The sequence below is a fragment of the Branchiostoma lanceolatum genome, chromosome 13 (genome assembly GCF_035083965.1).
Source record: "Branchiostoma lanceolatum isolate klBraLanc5 chromosome 13, klBraLanc5.hap2, whole genome shotgun sequence".
NCBI lineage: Eukaryota > Metazoa > Chordata > Leptocardii > Amphioxiformes > Branchiostomatidae > Branchiostoma > Branchiostoma lanceolatum.
The window spans coordinates 6,001,811-6,024,795 of record NC_089734.1 but is presented as its reverse complement, the minus strand read 5'-3'; the positions used below and the strand labels follow the sequence as shown (position 1 = coordinate 6,024,795).

Genomic DNA, 22,985 nt, shown 5'->3' with positions numbered 1-22,985 from the left:
AGACCACATTGGTTTAATCTTAAACTGCGTGGAACTCTCTGACTCTAGTCATTCTGTTCTTGACAGAGGAGGAGACGACAGAAGAACAGACTTTGTGAAACTTCTTTGAGGTAAGTACAACCGAGTTCTTCTATGTTATAGTAACTTGCAAATCTTACTTCATCTTTACTTTAAATGTTGATTCATTCTAAAGATGTAGAGCAGCAGTTAGTAAAGGATAATGAGTGTTTTTATGTGTGAGTGCCGGTGAGATTTTAATTGGGGGAGTGCAGTTTATGCGTGTACTATGGCGCAAGCTAGAGTGAGTTGTTATGTGACAGTGACGGGAGATTCTAGATGAGGAAGTATAGTTTGGGTATAAACTACGGCGCAAGCTAGAATGAGTTGTTATCATGACAAGGCCGGGGTGGTTTAAGAACAGGGAAGACGGGGCCCGTCAGAGTGCGAAGAGAGCACTTGTGGGAATGGGGACTTGTGTGTGGAAAGGAAAGGCACCTTGGATAGGATCCAAGCAGGCTGGATAGAACTTCATGCAGTAACCGTAGAAGGTCCGGATTGTGTGGCTAGCTGTAGACAGAGTTGTGGGAACGTGGTGTCCTAGCTTCGAAACTGTTCCCAGGGACTGTACAGGCCAGGCCCTCGGCCGACATGTCCCCGAAGAGATTTAGAATCAGTGCCTCCGAAGTAGACCCCGTTCCGGGCCTTACTCAGGCAGGGGGCAGTGGGAAAATTGTATCGGGAGCATGTCGGCCCTCCAGCCGAGGAGCTGACCTGCGTAGGGCGGGGCGGGGCCTGGCGAAGCCGGACGGGACGAAGCAGTTCGGGGTGGGTCTTGGTGAGACGGACTGTATGGTCATGCATGGCTCACATGGCTTAATCGGCAATGTCGTTGAGAAAATGTCAGTTCATTTGCATCTTTTATATAAAGTTAAGTCGTTTATTAAGAATCCTTAGTAGTTCTGTTCGTGGAAAAAGGTTCCCCTTGAGTCAATTGTTTTCAAACAACATCAGATTCTGATAATACATTTTGTTTTGGCCGTCGGTAGTTTCATGACTATTGCCTCATAAACATACCCAGAGGCAGGCCTCCAAAATGAACATTCCCAAAGAGATTAACGACACCATTTGTTTTTATACGTTAATGAAGGTTGGATATCTTTTTTTGGGGGGGGGGGGGGGGGGGAGGGGCGTATATCTTTGCATATGTCGTTGTTCGAACTTTGAATCACAGAGAGCGCACATTTTACGAAATGTGAGTTGTGTTAGGTGTTCTAGTATTAGTTAACGAGGATTTGACTCAACCATACAATGATGGGCCTACCTAACTTGCTTTAATATAATGTTGAATCTAATACGTATATGGTTAGTTTTATGTTCTACTAGTATCTAAAACAAAGGTTGGGTGCATCTAGTGGGGGCATTCATTGTATTTGACGAATACTAATTTCATTTTCTATCATGAATCTTTGTAGGTTTTTGGCTAATTTAAGTGGAGACTAAATCAGTATGGCCTTTCGAAACATCGCGGCACTTGCCGTGCTCCTGGCGGCTGTGATCGCGGCTGAAGGTGAGTTACTGTTGCTGATTTTTTTTTCTCTAACAAAAGGTATTGCAGACATGTTTACATGTACATGCCTAGTTTTTAGAGCCACCTGCTGGGTAACGCTACTAGTATGTAGCTTCAAATGTGCTCGGCTGTAACTAGAATTGAGTAAGTTGTACGTTAACAGGTTTATTTCCTTCGTACACAGTTCATTTTTGTTATTCTTGAGAGAGCTCGGGTATCTCAAGGGGCGTGGGTAAATCTACCATGCCTCGGTAGCATTCAGCAAGCAGTCAACAACACACGCTTGTCACTGTTCTGCACATATTAACTTTTTGTCTCTTAAATTACGATTTATGAAAAGTTTGATATACATAATCGACCGAAATCACTTTGACACCCGACTTGTACAGTCCTTAGGCCACTGTTCATTGTACTTGTCAAAAGGACTGCAGAATGTCCCCTGTGCAATGCACCTGTAAATAGCCGCTATCTTCTCTACCAGTGGAAGATAAACTCATCTAGTTTCACTGAGTTCATTTGAGCTAAACTGGTGCGACATCACTGTCTTTCCCTTTTGTTTTAGCCTAACTAACAGTTCTTTTTAATTTCTTTTCAACCTGTGCCCGCTGATAATTTGACTGACCCCGCCCCTGCCACCACCTTCGCTCATCTGGACGCCACCACTGTGCTGTCCCGTGGTCTCGCTGAGAAAGGCATCTACCCCGCTGTGGACCCCCTGGATTCCACATCCCGTAGCCTGGACCCCAACATCGTGGGAGAGGAACACTACAACGTTGCTCATAGCGTGCAGAAAATCATACAGGTGTGTTTTCAGACTTAGTCATCATAGAATCTTTAAGCTGTAAGCCTGTTGTCCATGTATGTTTTGCACTAAATTACCAAGTATGGTATTCAGACATTGGTGTTAACAATAGTTTGTTACGTCCCTCCAGGATTACAAGTCCCTGCAGGACATCATTGCTATCCTGGGTATGGATGAGTTGTCAGAAGAGGACAAGATGACCGTGGCTCGCGCCCGTAAAATCGAGAGGTTCCTGTCACAGCCCTTCTCTGTAGGTCCCATTACTGTTTGTTTCAATGATTACTTCAATCACATAGCTGTCTGTCTGTTGCATATCTGTCTACACTTAAGTCTTCTTGTGGATTCAACTGTACACGTTTCAAAATAACCACTTTTTCAGTTCTCTTGCGCAAGAATGACATGGAGTAGCGATTACTCTCCAAGCAGAGGTTAGTGGAGAAGATCGTGACCTTTTCATCCTCTGCCCCGTTGCAGAGGATAAACAGGTCACGACCTTCTCCACTAACCTCTGCTTGGAGAGTTGTAGGGATTGCCACTGTATTTGTCGAGAATGCGGCTTGGTCATGGTTGCCGGGGTCGCATAGATGTTGATTTCGTTGCATACAAAAACATTTTTGAAAATAAAGTTGACTTTCTTGCTCACATTAGGTGGCGGAGGTCTTCACTGGCTTGCCTGGCAGGGATGTGTCACTGGAAGAGACCATCCAAGGCTTCCAGAAGATCTTAGATGGTTAGTCTACATTCATTTTGTCTCAAGTTGTTATAGTCGAATGTAACATAATGGAGTCTTTTTACTATGATTAGAACCCATTCCTCATGGCAGTTTTGGCTGTCTGTTGTACTTGACGGAAAGCTGTCGTAGGCTCTACACTTGATCTTCTGTCCGTCTCTGATTGTCATAACTTCTTGTGGGAGGCTGTTCCTTAACGGAAGGTTCTTTTGTAACCCTTTGAGGATGAAATATAAATGTAATATGGAGCGGATGTGGCTTGACATTGGTGCTGCATTTTGTGAACTGTAACTGAACCGCAAGCCTATTAATGTAGTCCCTGTCGCCCACCCTTCATAATGTGCTCTGTTGAGAATATTCTAGAAACACAATATTAATTTCACATTAGAAAAAATACCAAAAACTAATGATTAAACCAACTCGATTATAACTGTTACGCTATATCAAAATGTATGCCAGCCCTTATTGTATTGTATTTAGTAATTGGGATATTAAGTTTTATTCTATACTTCTACTTTGTATTATGTTGACGAGTTCTTGCCATGCTTTGTACCATGTACAATTGCCGTGCAATAAAGTTCTTCTATTAAATACGTTGCCTCCCAACCCCCCCCCCCCCCCAGGCGAGTTGGACGATCTTCCCGAGCAAGCCTTTTCCTTGGTGGGAGACATCGAAGAACCCATTGAGAAGGCCATGACGGTAAGATCTAGCTACAGCTTGTTAGACATTTATTTTTCACCGTTTGAAGTTTGTGTCCGATGAATTAAGAAGTTGACACCTATAAGATGGAAGGAGTTAGAGATGTCTTGTTGTAGTTTTGTCTGATACACTCCTCTAACATCATTACATGTAGTCATAAATAGTACCGTGACAATACAGGCAGTGGAAACTTCAGCAGTTTTCTTTTGATTTTTTGTTTGTTTTAAAATTAACAAATGCATACAGCATGCCTCTAAGTAGAATTGTGAGGCTCATATCTACAAGCACAGTGATCAGTGAATCTCAAATAAATACATGTGTTTAAAGATCATGTTTTTGTTCATCTTTCCAAGTAAAAGGAAAAAGAAGAATCAGTATTGGATGTACGATTATTGTTTTCATCACAAAAAAATTGTTGCATGGATTTAGATGTTTGACATTGACTGGTGTTCTTTCCTCCATTATTTCAGCTGAAGACTAAGGAGTAATTCCTGTGACGTCGCCATCAGCCCAATGGCGCCGTGAGAACCGCCATCTTTCCTGCCTCAGTGCTAACACTGCATCACGTGACAAGCTGCATCAACCAATCACCGCTCTTCACTCATAAATGGCATTGTAAACACCAACCTTTCAATAAAACTAACGCACGATCGCTACAATCCGCTACAATCTCTAAGAGTATCCGACATTGTTGTTGATACTAATAAATCATTTGTGTTTCTTATGTACGTTTTCCTATGTATGAAACATGGTACTTACATCTATAATTCGATACTTGGTTACGGTGGCTTGGTAAAGTTGAATTGCAGTTAATAAACAAAGATGTGTGGTCGAAATCTGTGTTGTTTTTGTTTTCTTTCCAAGGAGATTATCTATTAACCTCCTTGCTTTTTCTAACTTTAGTTAGAATTTAAAGTTGAATAGAATTAATTTCTTGTTTAGTCTAAGTCCTAATCAAACAAATTCAATGGTATATGCACAATACAACAAAGGACTTGGGTAAAACAATAGGTTAGTATACAGTGGTCAAATACAATGAGTTTAAGCATACTTTATAAATCCTGACATACGGTTTCCGTATGAAATGAAAAGCAAAAATCTTCACATACTGTTATAGCCCGCAATAATACGTTTAGCTAGTAATATCCAAAATAATAATACACGTAATGTATGTGAAGAAAGCAAGCCAAGCAATCCATGAAAATTGGCATTTTGAAAATGTATGTTTCCGAGCGGACAAGAAACGGGGCATATGATAAAAAGGTAACAATCTTCCCCACCAACCTCTGCTTGGAGAGTACGTATAGTCACCTGAAATGGAAAGTTCCACTTGTTTTCATAAGGGAGGACAGAAGAAAGTGTAATGTTTGATCTGACGACACCTAGCGTGTATATGACAAACTGAAGAAGCAGTTTCGGCCATTGTTCCTTGCTTCCTTTGTGTACATTAGTGCTAGACATAACAGAAACAAGGAGTATTCTGGCATTCAAACGGTCATGGCTGAGGACCATAATTATAACTTGAGACCGCCCAATTTGTTATCCCTTATACAACACCCCCTTCACAGCAATACACATATCGTTAAGAATAACACACAGTACCTCTACCAGTAAAATAGGTGTCGTTTCATGTATTTTCAGAGGCGATTGCATGTAGCTGAAAAGGGAAAAGTTTGTTTGGTTATACAGTGCTGGTTGTGGAATCAAATGATTATATTCGTACCAAACGCGTTAAATAATAAGCAATATCCTTCGATTTTCGATATCTATGCAAAATTTGAGCCTGAAAGTTTTGAAAGTATCGAATTATAAAAAAAGTGCCTTTCTGTCATATGTGTCCTCTTGTAACTCAAATCTACCTTCCTCACCACACCCAGGATTGCTTACACAGCATAAATAATGTCATTACAACCAAAATCAAAGCATACTTGTTTTAAATCGGTGTCCAGGCTTTTGAATAAACGTTTGTTACCCTGAATGCCCCCCTCCCCACTCAAATATTGCAACATGAGCCGCTTTGAGCCAACTCAAATTACTGCTAATCCCACAAGTTTACGGCTCAACGTTTCACTTACAACATCACAGTTTAATATGTGTCACAAATTTATGACAACAACAAGACAAAGGTATACAAAACAGAGAAAAGTATACCTAAAAATGGTATTTTTGAAAAAAAAAATCCCCCTCCCTTCCCTGAACAATGCATAATGAGCCACGTTTGATCAACTCAAAATAAAACTTCTCGTGGCTCCAGAGGCCCCACATTTTACTCACAGTGTGACATTATGCTATGCTATACTAGCATGTTGTGACAATAGACTTACTACTGTTTACAAAACCTGTAATGAGAAATATAGGTGTATTTCACTGCGCATGCGTACTCGTGAATCTCCTCCAAAATTCCTGGATTAGCTTGTTTTGCTTGTGACGTCAGCAAAGAACATCCACTGCTAATACGTTAAACCTATGTGATAATCCTACCGGCAGCCCGTGTACCAGTCCGCCATTGTTTTCAACACATAAACTATTTCCCCCGGGACTGTGGAACCTGGATTGCGATCGAAGGAAAGCAAACAAAACTAAAGTAGAAATCGCTCAGGGACAGCTGTTAGAATCAATCGATGCATCACCGGACTTTGGACGGTTGATATTTGTTTGGAAACCGTTTGCTGGCACCTTTTTTTTACTGCTACTGAGTTCATAGGTGAACATATACGACAACGAAAGACATGAGCTGTTTAAAGAGGCCACCATTTTGCATCCTAATTTCTGTACTTATTCAGACGAAAAGAAAACTACTCTCCTCTTAACATCACGGAACCCACACATTACAGAAAAAGTGGGATCATTCGTCTTCCACAGAAGCCGAACCCAATAAGCTAGAACTTAGTGTCAGTTGTTAAGACTAGAGTAGTCATATATTTTATTGTTCATCATTATCTGTACGTCCACTCTGTGTTACATGTGCATGTACATGCACTTGCAATTAGCCTACGGGCAGAAATTTGCAATAAACTTTCCTATAAAAAACTGCTTTGTCATTAGAAAAGAATACCGAAACTAATGATCAGCCCCACTCGATTGTAACACTATATCAAATACTTAAATATGCTAGCCCTTATCGTATTAGTAATTAGGATGTTAATCTTTATTCCAACCCTCTATTTCGTACTACATGTATGTCGTACTATGTATAATAGTTGTTGACATACACAGTCACTGTCGTGCAATAAAGTTCTTCTGTCAAAGGTTGAAAAAGAGAGCCAAGAGGGTACTATATCAACAAGAAAATAGCACGTAACGTTAATTTAAAAAACGGCGAAATATCCGTAGCTAGGTCCTTTTCAGTAGACTACGGGTGCACAAGGGGGGTTGCATGAAATACTACAAGTTACTGTAAAAGGGAATATATTCGCGGGAATTTCAATTCGCGGTGGGAGAGAATGGAGTGTTGGTGGTGATTTTCTGTTCACGGTTGAAACAAGGGGGTAGGCGAGCAGAAGAAAAAAATGTTCGCGGTGGTTTTGAGTTTGCGGCAAGGACCGCGAACATAAAGCCGACGCGAATATTGCCACTTTTTACAGTATTACGCTGCATACATGTATGGAGTTTGGACGAATATCTTTTATTCATATCAACCATTTGACACGCGTTTGATTCTCTCTGATGCTTTGGTCCCATTTCCATTCCGGGGCCCGGCCGGGCAGCTTGTTGGAACGGAAAATAGGATTAAAGACAACAAAAGACACAAAACGTTAAAAGAATTACTCCTAGCCATATATTGTGTATTTATCTGATATGCATTTCTTATTTTTCGTTTTCGCAAACAGCCCGGCCGGGCCCCGGATTGGAAATGGGACCGAAGCATTAATAGGCGAAGACGAGTGAGTGAACCTCTCGGAATAGGCGTATTTGTGTATCAGCAGTTAGATAGTTCCAGTTAGAAAATATATGACTATATGTACTTTATTACTATTTCTGTATTTGTGTACCTGTGCTGGGCACGAAATACAATATAGCTTATTTCCATTACTATCAATATCAACGCGGTAGTAGATATCCCTTTTACTATATGAATAACACCTCTTATTTCTCATACTTTCACTCTATCCACCCCTATACTAGAGGTTGACTCGTCCATATTATTTTTAAGAAATAGATTTTTTTGTGCGTACGTATTCTGATACCATAAGCTCCCAACGTTACTTGCAACTGCGCCCCTAGCGCCCACTTGACGTCACACCAGATTAAGACACGACCTAGTAAGGTAAACCGTTGTTACGGGGATTGACAACTGACCCATTTCAAACGACCTGCTATATCCGTATTGAGGAAAAAGAAATATGTATAAAGGTTTCCTTTCTTCCTTGCTTGAGGTGTGTGTTCAAGAGAGAAATAGGCATCGATTCCGGATTCACGAAACCAGCTGTCTTAACTCAAACAGGGAAGGATTGTTATCTTCGCTGTGGTTGGTTGACTACCAACGGGACGAATACCCGTATTGTACGTTATATTCCATTGGACCGCTTCACTCCCTTGAGCACAAATGTGCGCTTCAGTCGACCCAATGTTGTTCTGCTTACCAGTCATGCTTTACGGAGTAACTGTTTCGTAGAGAGATATCGGTGTGTTTGGGCAGTAAATATACTACTGACATTAAGATCTAGCAGGAGGGGGAGAGGTGTACAGACGTGGCGGGCTAGGGCGACTGAAGCACCGACGAAGAAACGGGACGCCCACGGACCTAAGGACCACCGCTGCAACCGCCAGGTACGCTTTGACAACAATTGAGGAGAATGCAGGCGCATGCATTAGATATAACGGTACGTGTAGTCCCATTTTAACGCGGAATCACCACGTTATGTGCATGCATATGGAACAACATATGATTGAAAAAATAACAAATGGCTCGCGAGGTGAATAAGTGGTTAGTCGTTATGGTTACTTTTGCTGCTTGATCCATGGGGATTTTACAACAGTCACACTCTCTTTGTATCACACAGAGAAAGCAAGCGACCGGATCTGCAGAATTCCAAACATTTGTGTTTGCGAATCGCGCGTGAAGTTTTCCTGACTGCCATGCCCGGGCCGGAGGTTGTGACGTGCCACTCTGGATGCCGAACTAGCAGATTAACAAGCCTGGAGATCAGGTTGTGATAAACAATCCCGTCAACTGGCTGTCAAACAGAACTCAACACATATAACAAATTAATGTTCTACAGAAAACTACAAAGAAACTCAGAGAACTACGGCAGCTTGCAGGAAAAACGACACAGTGGTAAGAAATGAAGAAAGACTGAATGCAGCCAGAGGTTGTTTTTACAACTACCTGAGCTGCAGAATACAGTGGATCATCATCTACAGTTGACTGAATATCTACACTTGATATCTTTCGGCTAGAAATTCTGCCCAGTGTGTGTGCTAAGAAATTAGCTCTCACAATGCCGTCGAGAGGACGCACTACCAGCTATGCCAGCATTGTGTTCATGACTTCTATAGTCTGGCTTGCCATGCATATAGTTTTCCTCATGTTCTATGTCATGTTTAAGGACCCTTCGAAGCACAAGTTCGTAGAGATGCACATGGGGTCTCTGTCTCAGAAGGGCATACGGGAATATGTCATTCGGGGGAAGATGGAGAGAAAGATGCAGAAGAGGATGGATTCGCTACTGGAGGAAGAGGAAAAGTACCACCGAAGAGTCGTCGCAAATGAGACGAATGCGCTGAACGCCTCCAGATCTTTCCAAGCTAGCAATGCCATTGACCTTCATTCTGAGAACGTCATCTTGAAGAAAGACATCCGCAGACTCTCAAGGAGAACCAGAGGTCTTGAGTTCGCCCAGAGGACACTGCTAAACGAGCTCACGACAACGCAAAGAGATCAAGACGGCGGTGAAATACCAACAGTCAAAACGTCGTCTGAAAGGCACCACACGTCGACAAGTGAAAGCACTGTTGCCAGCCGAGAAAACACGTCTGGTCTTAAGCCTTTTAATTGGTCACCTCAGTGGCAAAAACAACAAGAAACTGTCCAATACAACGACGACGACGTCCCGATGCACGTTGTGGAACAGCTTGACGTCACCACCATGCCGAGGGATCCCGACGCTCCCGGTGAAAACGGCGAGGGGATTATAGACGACGATCTGGAGAAAGTGGAAGAGGCTTTTAAGATCGCCTCCTTCAACCAACACGTCAGTGATCAAATTTCTATCGAGCGGTCCCTCCCGGATGTACGCGCCGAAGGGTAAGTACAGTACACTTCAGGCCAATGATTGTTTTCATCTCAGAACGTCCTTCCTTTGTCCTGCGACAAGTGAAAGTTGTCGGCAGTACTTTTCATTTTATTTAATTTCTTGAATATTTTCAATTAGTTTTTCAAATTAAAATAACAAAGACGGTGATCGAACCATCCAGCAAGAAATGTGATATTGTACAGATAACGTGATAATCATGTACAGTGATAATAACAGAAGTTAGGAAATTATAGATATGATAATGATAGTAATAGATTCAAGTGCCATAGACTTGTGCTTGCAAGGATAACAATAATGATAACATGAATTCTAACCAAAACGAATTCAAGATAATGTAACAGAAATATTGAGGAATTTCCAACATAACAAAGATAATAACAGAAATTGAAACCATACAAAAACTTAAGCTAGTAAAAAGGATATCAGCTGCATTACTATCAGGGATCAGTTTCTTTGTCTGTCTCCCTGTTTGTCTGTCCGCAGTTGTGTGAAAATTACAGAGTGACAGCCTGCCAAAACGTAAGTCAGAAATGGTGTAATAGGATACTTGGAGAGGGTTGCCGAATATCGTTAATAGACGGCAGACATCAGAAGACTCGTTTGAAACCAAGCCATCAAAACCGTACGCCGCATGAGGCCGTCTCTCATTGGATGCAAACGGAAATGTTGGAGGGTAGTCAGGGGGGAAGCTGATTTGATTTTCGTCTAAGGGATAACGAGTTTGCCCCCATATCTAATAAGGCTGACGGTTGAAGTCGGCCTTGCATTCAATTTGTATCGAGTACAGTCCCTCAAATTGAATCATAGGAGAGTAGGGGGGATTTAGCTGACTGACTTGCCACGCGTTTCCGGTGTATCGCATCATGCTAGGGGTTATCAGGTGATATTCTATTAGAGCTTTATTTGAGAAAAACAGTTTGAGAGTGTATGCATTTGACATACGTTTCACGAGTCTGATTTTAGAAATCAATCATAGAATTCAGCATACAAATACCGATGATAAATAGCATATAAGATGTTTTTTATGTATGCGTGCTTCACAGGCAATTTGATATCTCATATTCATATCTCTGCAGAAAGCCATCTTGATATTGAAAAATAATCAGGACTAAGTCTTTTTTTTTTCTAAAGAGCTCTTAATTCATGTTACAAAAATTTTGACAAGTAGTAAAAAAAGTCATATTGCTTTTCAGAGGGTGTAATAAGTACAAATACTTCCATTTCTAACGTGTCAGACAGAGAAGGGGAAAACTTACCGCGCCATGAATTGATTTTTGCTAACAAATCTGGGAGTTTCTTCGTTTGTACAAACATGGCTGTGTTTGAGTAGTTAGCATACTTGTCTTGCTGTATTTGCGCAGCACACTTGTCTTACGCGTTACATGACGAGTTCGGACGCCTCGTTTTTGTTCCCATTGACACTCTACCCACTGTATGCCGCATTTCCCCCAGTGTTCGTGTCACGGCTTTGGTTCAAATGTACACAAAAGAGGATCAAATATTTGCCACATAAGCGTTTTGCAAAAGACCTAGCTTTGGTACTAAAATGGCATTCAATTGTATTGAATAGCACCATTGAAAACGATCATTGTTATCATTTGCTAGCCGCAGGTGTCCTCTTCTATGTATTAAGAATGGTTTGACAAGTGAATCCTATTTTCATTTAGCCTGGAAGATAATAACGTGAACCGCATTTTGATTAGTACCCTTAAGCTATGAATGTACCGTAATAGAATTCCTTGCCTCTGATGTTCCCGAGAAATGTATGTAACGCGTACAAATATTATCTATCAGATAAATATTTCGCATGGAAAAGGAAACGCCTGGATAATAGAGAAGGGTACATGATTAAAAACAGAAAGTTCTGCTTCTCTACATTCAAAGGAAGCTTATCTTGACGGCCTGAGTATGTAGGACACAAACCTCCGTGAAGTAATCAAGGTTAGCCTCCACCAGGCCCTCTTACGGGTGTATGCATCGTAGAATTCGGCAGAAAAAGGAATAATTAGCTAGTAGAGTCAGTCCACAGTGAAACCCTGGCGTAGTTAGTCTGGTAGAGACTAAATCATGGTGTGGGCTAAGGTGTTTGATACCCTCTTCACCAGGAATAACACTTTCTTTTTTGAACCCTATTTTCATTTATATTCAGGTAAGTGTATTTTAACAACGCCAGGCAGTATCACCAAGGCAGTGTAGCAAGCCGGTGCCTAACCTCTGCTTGGAGAGTAGCTAATTCGTCCCAGCTTGTATAACACGGGCTACCATTAGGTACCGTTACGATGGGGTGTCTATCTATAATTATCCAAAACTTGGAAATTCTGCTACGGTGTCCTATGTCTCCATGGCATATTTCATTTGGAACTGAATAACTACCGACATGTAAAGATTCAAACAAATCCATCTGAAGGATCTTGAGTCATAGCTGCAAACTCAAAAACACAGACAAGAACAGTACCCCCGTCGGAAGTCACTGACCTCCTTCCCGGAGGCAATAACTGATACAGAATGGACTCTGTTTCAAGCAAAGCATATCTTTTGCTTTTGCCTTCTTGTTTTAGGCATTATTACCTTGTCATCAAAATAAGCCAATGTGCACTGCATGCTTTGCTTATGTGCATTACCGTAATATATCATTCGGCTTTAGATTAATGGTTGACTAAGCAGGGCAGATGCAATGTGTTCTCTGGATGATTCTTCCAAACTGATGATTTCTAATCTCCGATGATAAGTTAAATCTGCTAAAAGGTATTATTAGGCTCTGCCGTACACTTTATTAAACCAATGGTGGGTAAGTCGCCTTTCCCATTCTGAGCCCCCAAAGGCTAAAAACACATTCAAAATACGTGACGAGAATGTGTCTGAACTCTTGTTACAACGTACATGTAATGTACATGATCCGGTTTTATTCAAAGTTAATCTATGCTTTGTTGTCTTAGATACTAATATGGTTTGACCATGCCCCAATTGTGTTAGTAAAATGTCACTTATCGCTATACGATATATATGTCCCAGTTAGCTTCAAAGGTCCGGATCAAGCCATCTAGCTTTGATAATTGTTGATTCCTACAATGTTAGCTTTTATGTTTTGTTGTCATGGATACTGATATAATTTGACGCCGATTTTGTTAACGAAATGCCACTGATTGCAATGCGATGTACACGATATAGTTCACTTCAAAGACCAGCCTGCTTTGATAATCCATTCGTATGACTTATGGCGAGGTCATAGCATTAGAGATGATTACATACTGGCCTGTTTTGTAAGAACCCAGATGCGCCCAAGAGACTGTACCATATTCATGAGTACGTTATGACCGTAGGGCCCTGGTTAATGTGCCGTGTTCAGATGGAAGATTGTACGGTTGTTTATCATACGAATGATATGGCTGACTATGTATTGAATTTTTAATGACAAATCGTATTCATAATCACATGATACTTTGGTTTGCACTTCGGACTGTGATGAACAATGGAGTTGATAGAAGGAACAGCATTACGATAATATCTATAGAAGGGACATTCTTCCTTCTTGAGTTATTCTTTTTTAAAGTCTTTAACAAAAGTGGGACCTGCAGTTCCAAAGAAAGCCACTGTCAGGGTGGGAATGTCGTGCAAACCTATACGACTTATTCTCTCTCTAGCTCTCGAGAACTATCTACCACTCAGAAATCATGGCCAATTAGCATGTCCTGAACACGAGGTCGGAAATACCATGTACCATTAGACGCTGCTAGGGGACCCAAAATCCATTGATTTCGAGGTCTTATCAAGCTTATATGTATATACAAAACCTACCAACATACCAAATATCAAGACGATACATCCAGGCATTCTCTAATTATCGTGCGAACAAACACGACCCTCAAAAACACACCAAGTCACTACTGTAACAATACCTCCGTTTCACAAGCCCATCCCGCTAGCTATATATCCGGAACAAAACCTTTATAGGAGCTGTACAGCTGACTGTAGGGAGTGAAAAGGTAAACATTGTCTACTCTATATACTAAGGAGCCTGATCAAATATTGATACAGCGAACAAATGCCAGAGAATAGAAAACCTGCTCTCATGAAAGGCAATTCAAAGCACTTGGGCACCGATAAGCTATGTTAAACGCGGGCACCTTTAATTTTATTCAGGATATGCTCCTCAAATGTCCCTTATTTGGATAATGGTAGGTTGTCCACTGCCTTTGTGTTGTCCCCATTGGTGGATTCAGGTTCAAACCTCTTGGAATTGTAAAAGGTTGGCAAACAGTCTCTCTCTCTCTCTCTCTCTCTCTCTCTCTCTCTCTCTCTCTCTCTCTCTCTCTAAAAAGGCTCACTGCATGTGATTTTGAACGTCAAGTTCTGAAGACAGTGTTCTTTTTTTTTTTTTAGTTGCAACACTAGTCTGGTGGGAGACGATCTTCCCACCACCAGTGTGATCATCTGCTTCTGTGAGGAGTCGTGGTCCACCCTGCTCCGCACCGTGCACAGCGTCATCAACCGCTCCCCGCCTCGGCTTATCAAGGAGGTCATTCTGGTCGACGATGCAAGCTCAAGGGGTAGGTAATCTTCTTAAGAACGTCTGGAAAATCTTTAGAATGTTTGGTGTTATGCTGCTTTATTATTCTCTTGCCATGAGGTGTCGCGGAGTGATACAGGACACTTTATGAGTGATACAAGTTACTTAGGTCACATTCAATATGCCCGATGAAAAAGTAGTGCAAGCAACTTGGATGACAGTTTATTCAAAAGTTTATTGCAAGTTCATGCCCGAAGACAATGGGGAGCATTATATTGTATCACATTACTACTTAAGTCTAAATATTGACGCTAAATTCGAATATATCTGTAATGCTGATGTCTTCATGTTCTTACCAGATCACCTGAAAAAGAAACTTGACGACTACATAACAAGGTTTCCTCAAGTGAAGATCATACACCTTCCCGAGAGAGCTGGGCTGATCAGAGCACGACTACGGGGCGCAGCGGTGAGGCGATTTAGATTCTCGTCCACGTGTTTCTGTCTGAGGTCATGTTGATTTGATTATATGGATGGCATTCTCTGAGGACCCCTAAGCTGATGTGAGCGTGCAAATAAAACAAAAGTTTGGCAAAATTAAAGTATACTTCACTTTGAAATCTACATGGCCGGGAAGGTTGAACAAAAACTTAGCACACAGAGTATGGTATTCTGAAATATAGATTATTCATATTTGTTATTTCTAAGCTTCTACCTGTTTCGCATGAATCTGTACGATTTATTGTCTTCCATTCCCAACATAAGATCGCTACAGGAGAGGTCCTGACGTTCCTGGACTCCCACGTGGAGTGCGCAGTGGGTTGGCTGGAACCGCTGCTGGACAGGATCCGGCTGAACAGGCGAGCTGTAGTCTGCCCTTCTATTGACGTCATAGAGATGAGAACATTCAGGTACAGTGCCAATTTAAATATCAGTTTATGCTGCGGTCCCATTTCCAACCCGCCCGGGGCCCGCCGGGCTGTTTGAGAAAACGAAAAAAAAAAATACATATCAAGTAAATACACAATATATGGCTAGGAGTACTTTTTTAACGGTTGTGTGTTTTGTTGTCTTTAATATCATATTTTCGTTCCCACAAGCTGCCCTGCCGGGCCCCGGATTGGAATATCAGTTTCAACATCAGTTTACTCAATTAAATGACATGTTGATAGTAGGTTGTATCACAGGCCAGTGACCTGCTTTTGAAATTGATCTTCCTTGATCTGCCGGTGAATAAATGTTGTCATATAAAACAAAATCATAACACCCTTACGTACATTCGTGACCATATCGTCATGTTTATATAGTTTTACTATGAACTTGTTGGCAATTTTGCCAACAGCTACTCATTTCATACAAGGTCAGTCGAGATTGAATTACTTGCAGCCCTATGTGCTTTAGGGTATAAAAGAGTCTGAAAGAATGAACGACATACATTGCGTCATTTTTATGACGTCATAGCTGTTGGATTTACGTCCCCCTCTACTGACAGGTATTCTTCTTCGGGTCACATGACCCGCGGGGGATTCGATTGGCGGATGCACTTCCGGTGGAACACGGTGCCTGACTACGAGATGGCCAGACGGAAAACGGAAAAGGCGCCAATCAGGTAACGGTTTCAAATGAATTGCTCAGTTTCTTCCTCTTCTTGTTCTACCGTTCCAAGCAAATAAGGTCAATGACCTGCACAAGACAGCTGTTACTTTGGTTACTGGTTAAGTAGCAGACATCCTATGGTGTTCGAGTACATTATGTAGCAAGTGGCAGGATAGAGCTGGAGGGGCTGGTCACTATATGTGTCCATGGATGTATTTGACAAAGCAGTAGTTTGTTAGGCTAGACCATGTATTTGCCTGCAAATGTTACATTTATTGCGTGTTTTTTTAATCATTTTTTTTCTTATTAGATCACCCACAATGGCGGGTGGGCTGTTCTCCATACATAAGATGTTTTTCGAAGAACTAGGCCAATACGACCCTGGGCTCGAGATCTGGGGTGGAGAGAATCTGGAACTCTCGTTCAAGGTATGGACCATGCATATGACTGAAAGGACATTGAATATCTAATGTATATTATAAATGATTATTTAGAAAAAATAAACTATTGTATATATGTTGACACAGAAGAAAATGAATTTTGTTCTTTTCGAGATATGGTCCTCTTGGTACACTTGATAAAGGATTCTTTTAATGCTAATGACTAGATCATCACCAAATAGGCGAAAACCTATCACGTTTAATGTATCTTAGTATTGCCTTCTTGCCCCTACATGCTAACATATGTACTGAGACCATGGTCAGTCTCTAGGGTTGCAGTAGCCTTTTTTAAGTATGAAACAAGACAGAAGAACGGTCTCAAGTTCAAATAAATTCCTTAGTATATTTGAAGAAGATCCTCTTTTAATCTATTCCGCCCTATTCTAACAACGAGCGACAGAGTAGTTCGTCATGTATCGTACCACATTACTGTTGTGGACGTTTCCTGTATCAAAATGACTGTGTCTTGAATTGAAAAGAATAAACTTTAATATGTTCTGTGTCAAAATGTGTATGATAGATTTATTTTCTGAATAAACATTTATGATATAGATAAATTCACAACAACAACAAAATTTTGATGTCAGTAGGGGTAGCCCTTTGTAATAGCCACAGAGTAGTTGGGCAGCCCAGGCTGTGCGTGCTGAAGAGCCAAACCAAGTGATAAATAGTTAGACGTTTCCAGTTGTATGATGTTACATGCTCTACAGTCATCACCTCCGTATGACTTCGCCGAGAATCTATAGCAACCATTTGCGTCTACGCCAGATACTTTGGATCAGATTACCTTACGGTTGAAGAGTCAGGTTACATGAGAAGCGTGAAATATTGCCAGCTATGATTTATAATTATAGCTTGTCAGTGGCGTAACCTTAAAGTCCGATATGTTACCCTATTATAAGATCATCTCAAGAATATGACGTCATGTTTTTGAGGATGGGGATATCTATTATGCTTAACGTGCAGCACAACTACAGGACATATGCTAGGCTTAACTCTATGTTTCTGACGTTTTGGTAAAGTCGACTTACTACAGGTTGTGTTTTTTGTCTCATCTATATGATCTGCGGCAAGTTTTATAGATGTGTCATCCTTTTTCGGGGTTTCTGTGATGACACATTCTTACATTGTTCAGATAAAAAAAATGGCTGTGTCATTTGAGACTAATCCTAGCGCCCCAGGCAGGATTTTGCTTGTACGTAACATACTTGCAAGAATTGCTGTTGTTATATCCGTTTCCGTGTAAAACGGGGGTATTCTTTTCTAGCCTGAGTGTCATCTTGTTTCACTTCCAGGGTGAAGGTAGAGCCTGGAACTGAAACAGGATGACACTCAGGCTAATTCTTTTCGGTTTATGTTTATAAATCCGCTGCATTCCATGATAGGACTCTCAAACCTATGACATATATCACTGAAAAAGAGTAGAATATCGATAGAGAGCAATTATATCGGATGCTGTCTTACCCCCTTTAGAGTAGGCTAAAGCTCAAAACTTGTTACCCGTACGGGTCACGTGTTTGCTGCATTTGCCAAGAAAATGCTCGATATATGGAAACACAACTAGGTTAATCAAATGTATTCATCCAAACGCCAGCGTATTCCCCGCATGCACATGCTAGATATATTGCTGCTTGTAATTCTAACTTCATAGACATCCGCTAGCGGCATCTTGTCCCATTACTATGAGGCATATGGCGCCTGCACTGCGCCGCATGAGACCCAATAACAACTATCCCATAACGCTCATATCCAATAATGCTTCATCAAAAGGAAGGCTTGGATAATGTTTTCTACCACTACCTTAATCACTGTACATTTCCTCATATTTTCTGAGCTTGTAAGATAACCTGAAAGCAATATATTGTCAACAAATTCAACTATTCCCATAACGCCCATATCCAACAATACTTCATCAAGATGACGATTTGGATAATGCTTTCTACCACTACCTTTAGGCTTTATCCGAGGCTGTACATTTCCTTATATTTTCTGAGCTTTTAAGATAACCTTAAAGCCGATACTTTGTCAACAAATTCCAAATAAAACCAGTTTCAAATAGAGTCACTTGCAATTGTTTTTTTTTTCTGACCTCTTTTCATAAACTGTTTTGGGAGTTGAGACGGAAGGGTATTCCTTGATGCTATTGATTTATTGTAGCTTAGGGTCATTTGCGGTGATGTCGTTTCATATAACTAGTTTATTACAACATGTAACACACTCCCTAACGGACCTGATTACCAAGTAATGAGGACTGTTGGGAAATTATGCTTGCAAGAATGCAAATGTTGCTGGAGGCCTTATTTTCATATTCGCGACCAAACGCAACGGTACCGCGGTTCTCGTCCGATTTATACAAACCGTCATTTATCTTTAAAAAAACACACACTCGGACGACAATAAGTACCACCATGGATACCAACGGTTTTTTTTTTCCAGTGTGTGTATGTTTGCCCCAATGTCTTATCTATAACGTCACTTTCTGGATTCATTTCGTGACAACGGTTTAGATATTTCTTTTACTTACAATGTACAGATTAGAGGCTTTCTTCCGAATCAATATGTTAAATTGCCCCATTCATGCATGCATATTAGACTCGGATGAGTTCAGGTGAGGTGTTTAGGTATACCATTACGTATGCTGTATCATGATGTTTCTTTCGCGAATGATAGAAATGATAGTTTTACAACAACCAGACTAAAATGGAGTCGCCATTTTGTTTACCTTAGACCTGGATGTGTGGTGGCACGCTGGAGATCTTACCCTGTTCCCGGGTGGGTCACATCTTCCGGCAGTCGCAGCCTTACCGCTTTCCTGGCGGAGGGATGCAGACCGTTCAGAGGAACAGCTTGCGCGTGGTTCAAGTCTGGATGGACGAAAACCACAGGAAGGCTTTCTATGCGGTTAACCCTGAGGTACAATAAATGTAGAAATCTAATTGAAAGCCGACATATGCGACATATTTTTTTAGACAAAATAATCATAGATATTTAGTTTTGTCACACAAGGTAGATAAACTGTAGCGTTGAGCATTGTTTTTGCTTTGTCATCTTATGTCGACATTTCCGCTTTAGATAGATTATAGAGATTTTTTCTTTCATCATATCATAAATTGCCGATATTTTTGCTTTAAACCGACAATGATTAGAATAATGAGTTTATTATAGAAAGCTTGAAAATAGTGATTCCCAAAGTAATTATAACCATGAATGCATTAAAAGATCAAAGTTTTATTTCCATTACTTTTTCAGCTGAAAGACATGAATATATCGTACGGAGATGTGGGCGAACGGCGGCAGTTGAGGGAGAGACTGGGGTGTAAGTCCTTTCAGTGGTACCTGGACACTGTCTACAAGGAGATGCGGGTCCCCGATCTCACGTTCCAGGCATCTGGAGAGGTACACAAACACACATGTACACACACACTCACAGACCCCCCCCCCCCCACACACACACACGTGTACACACATATGCACACTCACACACACACACACACACACACACACACACTCACTCACTCACAGACACACACACACACTCACAGACACACACACAGACACGCACACACACTAACAGACACAGACAGACATGGCAAAAAAAATTATATCTCCTTTTTTCACGGATGTAGAAAAGCCTACCTTGCCTACACCGCCCACGCAAAACTGCGTACGGTGAATCATACGTAATTCCCATCCTTAGGGCACATGCTTATGCAATGTAAGAACAATAACGACAAAGGCACCATACGCGCCCAGACATTAATTCCAAAACTACATCATTGCATAACTGATCTGATCAGTCTTATTAACAAAGGCCATCCAAGGTAAACATATAATAATAGATTCCGTCAGTTGATATGAAGGGATCTTTTCTTGTGCGATATAAAACATAGAGGTGTGACCATTTGTAATAACAGTTATTATTGAAAATTCATAATATGAAGATTTACCTTTGATATATTGTTATAATTTGACAGACAATCTTTAAAACAACTTGACCACCAGTAATGAAAATGAAAAAAAATGACATTGCTTGATTCGATCCAACACAACCAATAGATGCATTTGCCTCTCTACTTCCTAGATATATTTCATTCTCGAGCTTCTTGCGATTGTTAGAGGTTGTGTAGGTTAAATTTCTCTATTACAATCCGGCGCACTCACGTACTGGACACCATTACCCCGCACCGAGCTGTAATTTCCGGACGAATACGTCAAATCGAAGCAAGGCTATTGTGCTTGAATCTAAGGTCAAATCTTGGACGCAGTCCGGTCAATTGGAATGGATATAATCTACTACATTTTTCCTCAAGGCCAACATGTACATGTACTGCATTTGGTCATTGTGTGCTTGCAGTTTCCTTGTCATTTTTACTAGTGGAAGCTAACAAGGGGAGAAGGGATACTGGGTAGCATTTCAAGCATGTATTCGTTATGACTGTTTTTTAGATATTATTTTGATGTTTAAGTATAAGATAAAAACGAAACGTTTAAAACATTCAATCTTCATCTAATATGAAAGTCGTTGAGCGATATGTCAAATGTTTACGCGGTCTCAGGCTCTATAGGAAAGGGTGTGTGATATACGTTGCAGCATTATGTTATATTATAGAAGAGGCTTAACTGTATACTTAATGCAGCAAGCCTAGAACGAATTTCAGCTAAATCACAGTTCATTACAAAGAATCCCACACCATTGCATCGATACAGACACCATCAGTGACTGTCTAGTTAACTTGATGTTGATGACCTCAGATGCCTTTTTCGCAGCCACTTAATGGAACCATGCATGGTCGACTTTAATTGAAGCTTCATTGAATATAAGCTTGATATATGGATTGGTCTTGCTCTCTGACCATTTGGCTTGGATGCCTTCCAACCTAGATTTGAAATAGTGTAGCTGCCGTAGCCCCAGAATGATTACGCTATCCGTTCTCTTGTAGATTTGTCACAATCATGTTCAGAAACGTATCTGTGATTAGATGATATTACACTGCCTTCGTTTCTACACCTCAAGAAAATATCACAAACGTCGTTAAGGTACATTGAGCGTGCTATTGCCGTTGATGATAATAACAATAACCTTTATTGTACATTCATGCCCTATCACGGGCTATACGTACAGGCATATAGATACATGGTAACGTTCATATAATGACACTGGCAGGATTCATAATACTAATCTCTAATTCATAGGTTCGGCTTCTTCTCGTCTCTTTGTGATGTTAGAAATATAAGTTCAGATGGACTTGTTTAATATTGTATGGTCAAAAAGCATAATAAAAGTGAATTTCTCAATATTAGACATTAATTGAAGGTGTGGAAACGATCCCATAATATAATCGAACAAAACGTTTCTATCGTTGCTATAATGAACTACAATTTGCAATAAAGTGGATTTCATCTTTTACCTTATTTAAGGTACAAAATTGACAAAATAGTAACGTGCCAATTACATGTAGATACGTTACAGTTATCTTTGACCTTTTCCAGGTTTCGTGATTTGTCATACATACGGGTCTTACATATACGAGTCTTACATAAACGAGCCTTGTATACAAGTTTTATAGATACGTAAATACATTAACTCCCCCTGGCGTGCACATAAAGTTATTGCAGTCTGTTCTGGATATGGCACATGTGAAACCAGCTTATGTGCAATCCTAGTTAGTTCATGCTTGGCCCAAATGTTAGCGGTAGTGTGTAGCACACTAATGTAGAAGCGAGCGTAAACTAACTAGGGTGGCATCTTGACTATTTAGAACTGTGTAATTTCTCTCTCAATCTCTCTCTCACTCTCTCTCTCTCTCTCTCTCTCTCTCTCTCTCTCTCTCACTCACTCACTCTCTCAGTCTCTCTCTCTCTCTCTCTCTCTCTCTCTCTCTCTCTCTCTCTCTCTCTCTCTCTCTCTCTCTCTCTCTCTCTCTCTCTCTCTCTCTCTCTCTCTCTCACTCTCTCTGCCCCCTCCGTCTCTCTCGTTTTGCCCTTGTACGAAACCCGGGGACAAACCAGTGCCTGGATGAAAACAGGTTATTCAGAATGTTTTCATTCTCCCCTTTTTCACAGTTACGAAACATGGGGCTGAACCTCTGCCTGGACACCCTTGGGAACACGGAAGGATCGCTGGCCCTGTACCCGTGTCACGGACTGGGAGATAGACAGGCAAGACCTTCAGAACATTTCATCTCACAAAATCACGAATCGCTCTATCTACGTTCCTCCTCGTTCATTCGTCCATTCATTCATTCATTCACTAAGGCACTCATTATTATCTTCGCCAAGAAGGTTATGTTTTCGGTAGCGTTTGTGTGTGTGCAGATGTAGATGAACAGCATAACTCAAGAAGGCCTTGGTGGCTTGTATTGATATTTGGCATGTGGGTAAGTCCA

General features: G+C 40.9%; 2 protein-coding genes across 2 annotated transcripts; both read left to right on the top strand.

Moving 5' to 3' along the window:
* The first annotated feature begins 11 nt into the window (after nt 1–11).
* LOC136447175 (uncharacterized) lies at nt 12–4,287 on the top strand. The gene is made up of 7 exons (XM_066445874.1): nt 12–110; nt 1,473–1,567; nt 2,260–2,369; nt 2,500–2,619; nt 3,018–3,099; nt 3,723–3,799; nt 4,270–4,287. The coding sequence occupies exons 2-7, from the start codon at nt 1,507–1,509 to the stop codon at nt 4,285–4,287; spliced, it is 468 nt and encodes a 155-aa protein (XP_066301971.1). The 5' UTR covers nt 12–110; nt 1,473–1,506.
* A 4,022-nt stretch (nt 4,288–8,309) lies between these two features.
* LOC136447172 (polypeptide N-acetylgalactosaminyltransferase 13-like) lies at nt 8,310–22,920 on the top strand. Its single transcript, XM_066445870.1, has 11 exons — nt 8,310–8,569; nt 8,803–10,046; nt 14,437–14,603; nt 14,923–15,032; nt 15,329–15,474; nt 16,056–16,172; nt 16,470–16,587; nt 19,327–19,512; nt 19,849–19,995; nt 22,663–22,758; nt 22,915–22,920. The coding sequence occupies exons 2-11, from the start codon at nt 9,241–9,243 to the stop codon at nt 22,918–22,920; spliced, it is 1,899 nt and encodes a 632-aa protein (XP_066301967.1). The 5' UTR covers nt 8,310–8,569; nt 8,803–9,240.
* The last annotated feature ends 65 nt before the right edge of the window (nt 22,921–22,985 follow it).

Excerpts from the sequence above, each read along its gene's own strand:
- LOC136447175 (XM_066445874.1), top strand. The coding sequence starts at position 1,507 with ATGGCCTTTCGAAACATCGCGGCACTTGCCGTGCTCCTGGCGGCTGTG. Across the intron at positions 1,568-2,259 it reads GGCTGTGATCGCGGCTGAAG|GCATCTACCCCGCTGTGGAC; the intron begins GTGAGTTACTGT and ends TCGCTGAGAAAG. Across the intron at positions 2,620-3,017 it reads TCCTGTCACAGCCCTTCTCT|GTGGCGGAGGTCTTCACTGG; the intron begins GTAGGTCCCATT and ends TGCTCACATTAG.
- LOC136447172 (XM_066445870.1), top strand. The coding sequence starts at position 9,241 with ATGCCGTCGAGAGGACGCACTACCAGCTATGCCAGCATTGTGTTCATG. Across the intron at positions 15,475-16,055 it reads ATAGAGATGAGAACATTCAG|GTATTCTTCTTCGGGTCACA; the intron begins GTACAGTGCCAA and ends CTCTACTGACAG. Across the intron at positions 16,173-16,469 it reads ACGGAAAAGGCGCCAATCAG|ATCACCCACAATGGCGGGTG; the intron begins GTAACGGTTTCA and ends TTTTCTTATTAG.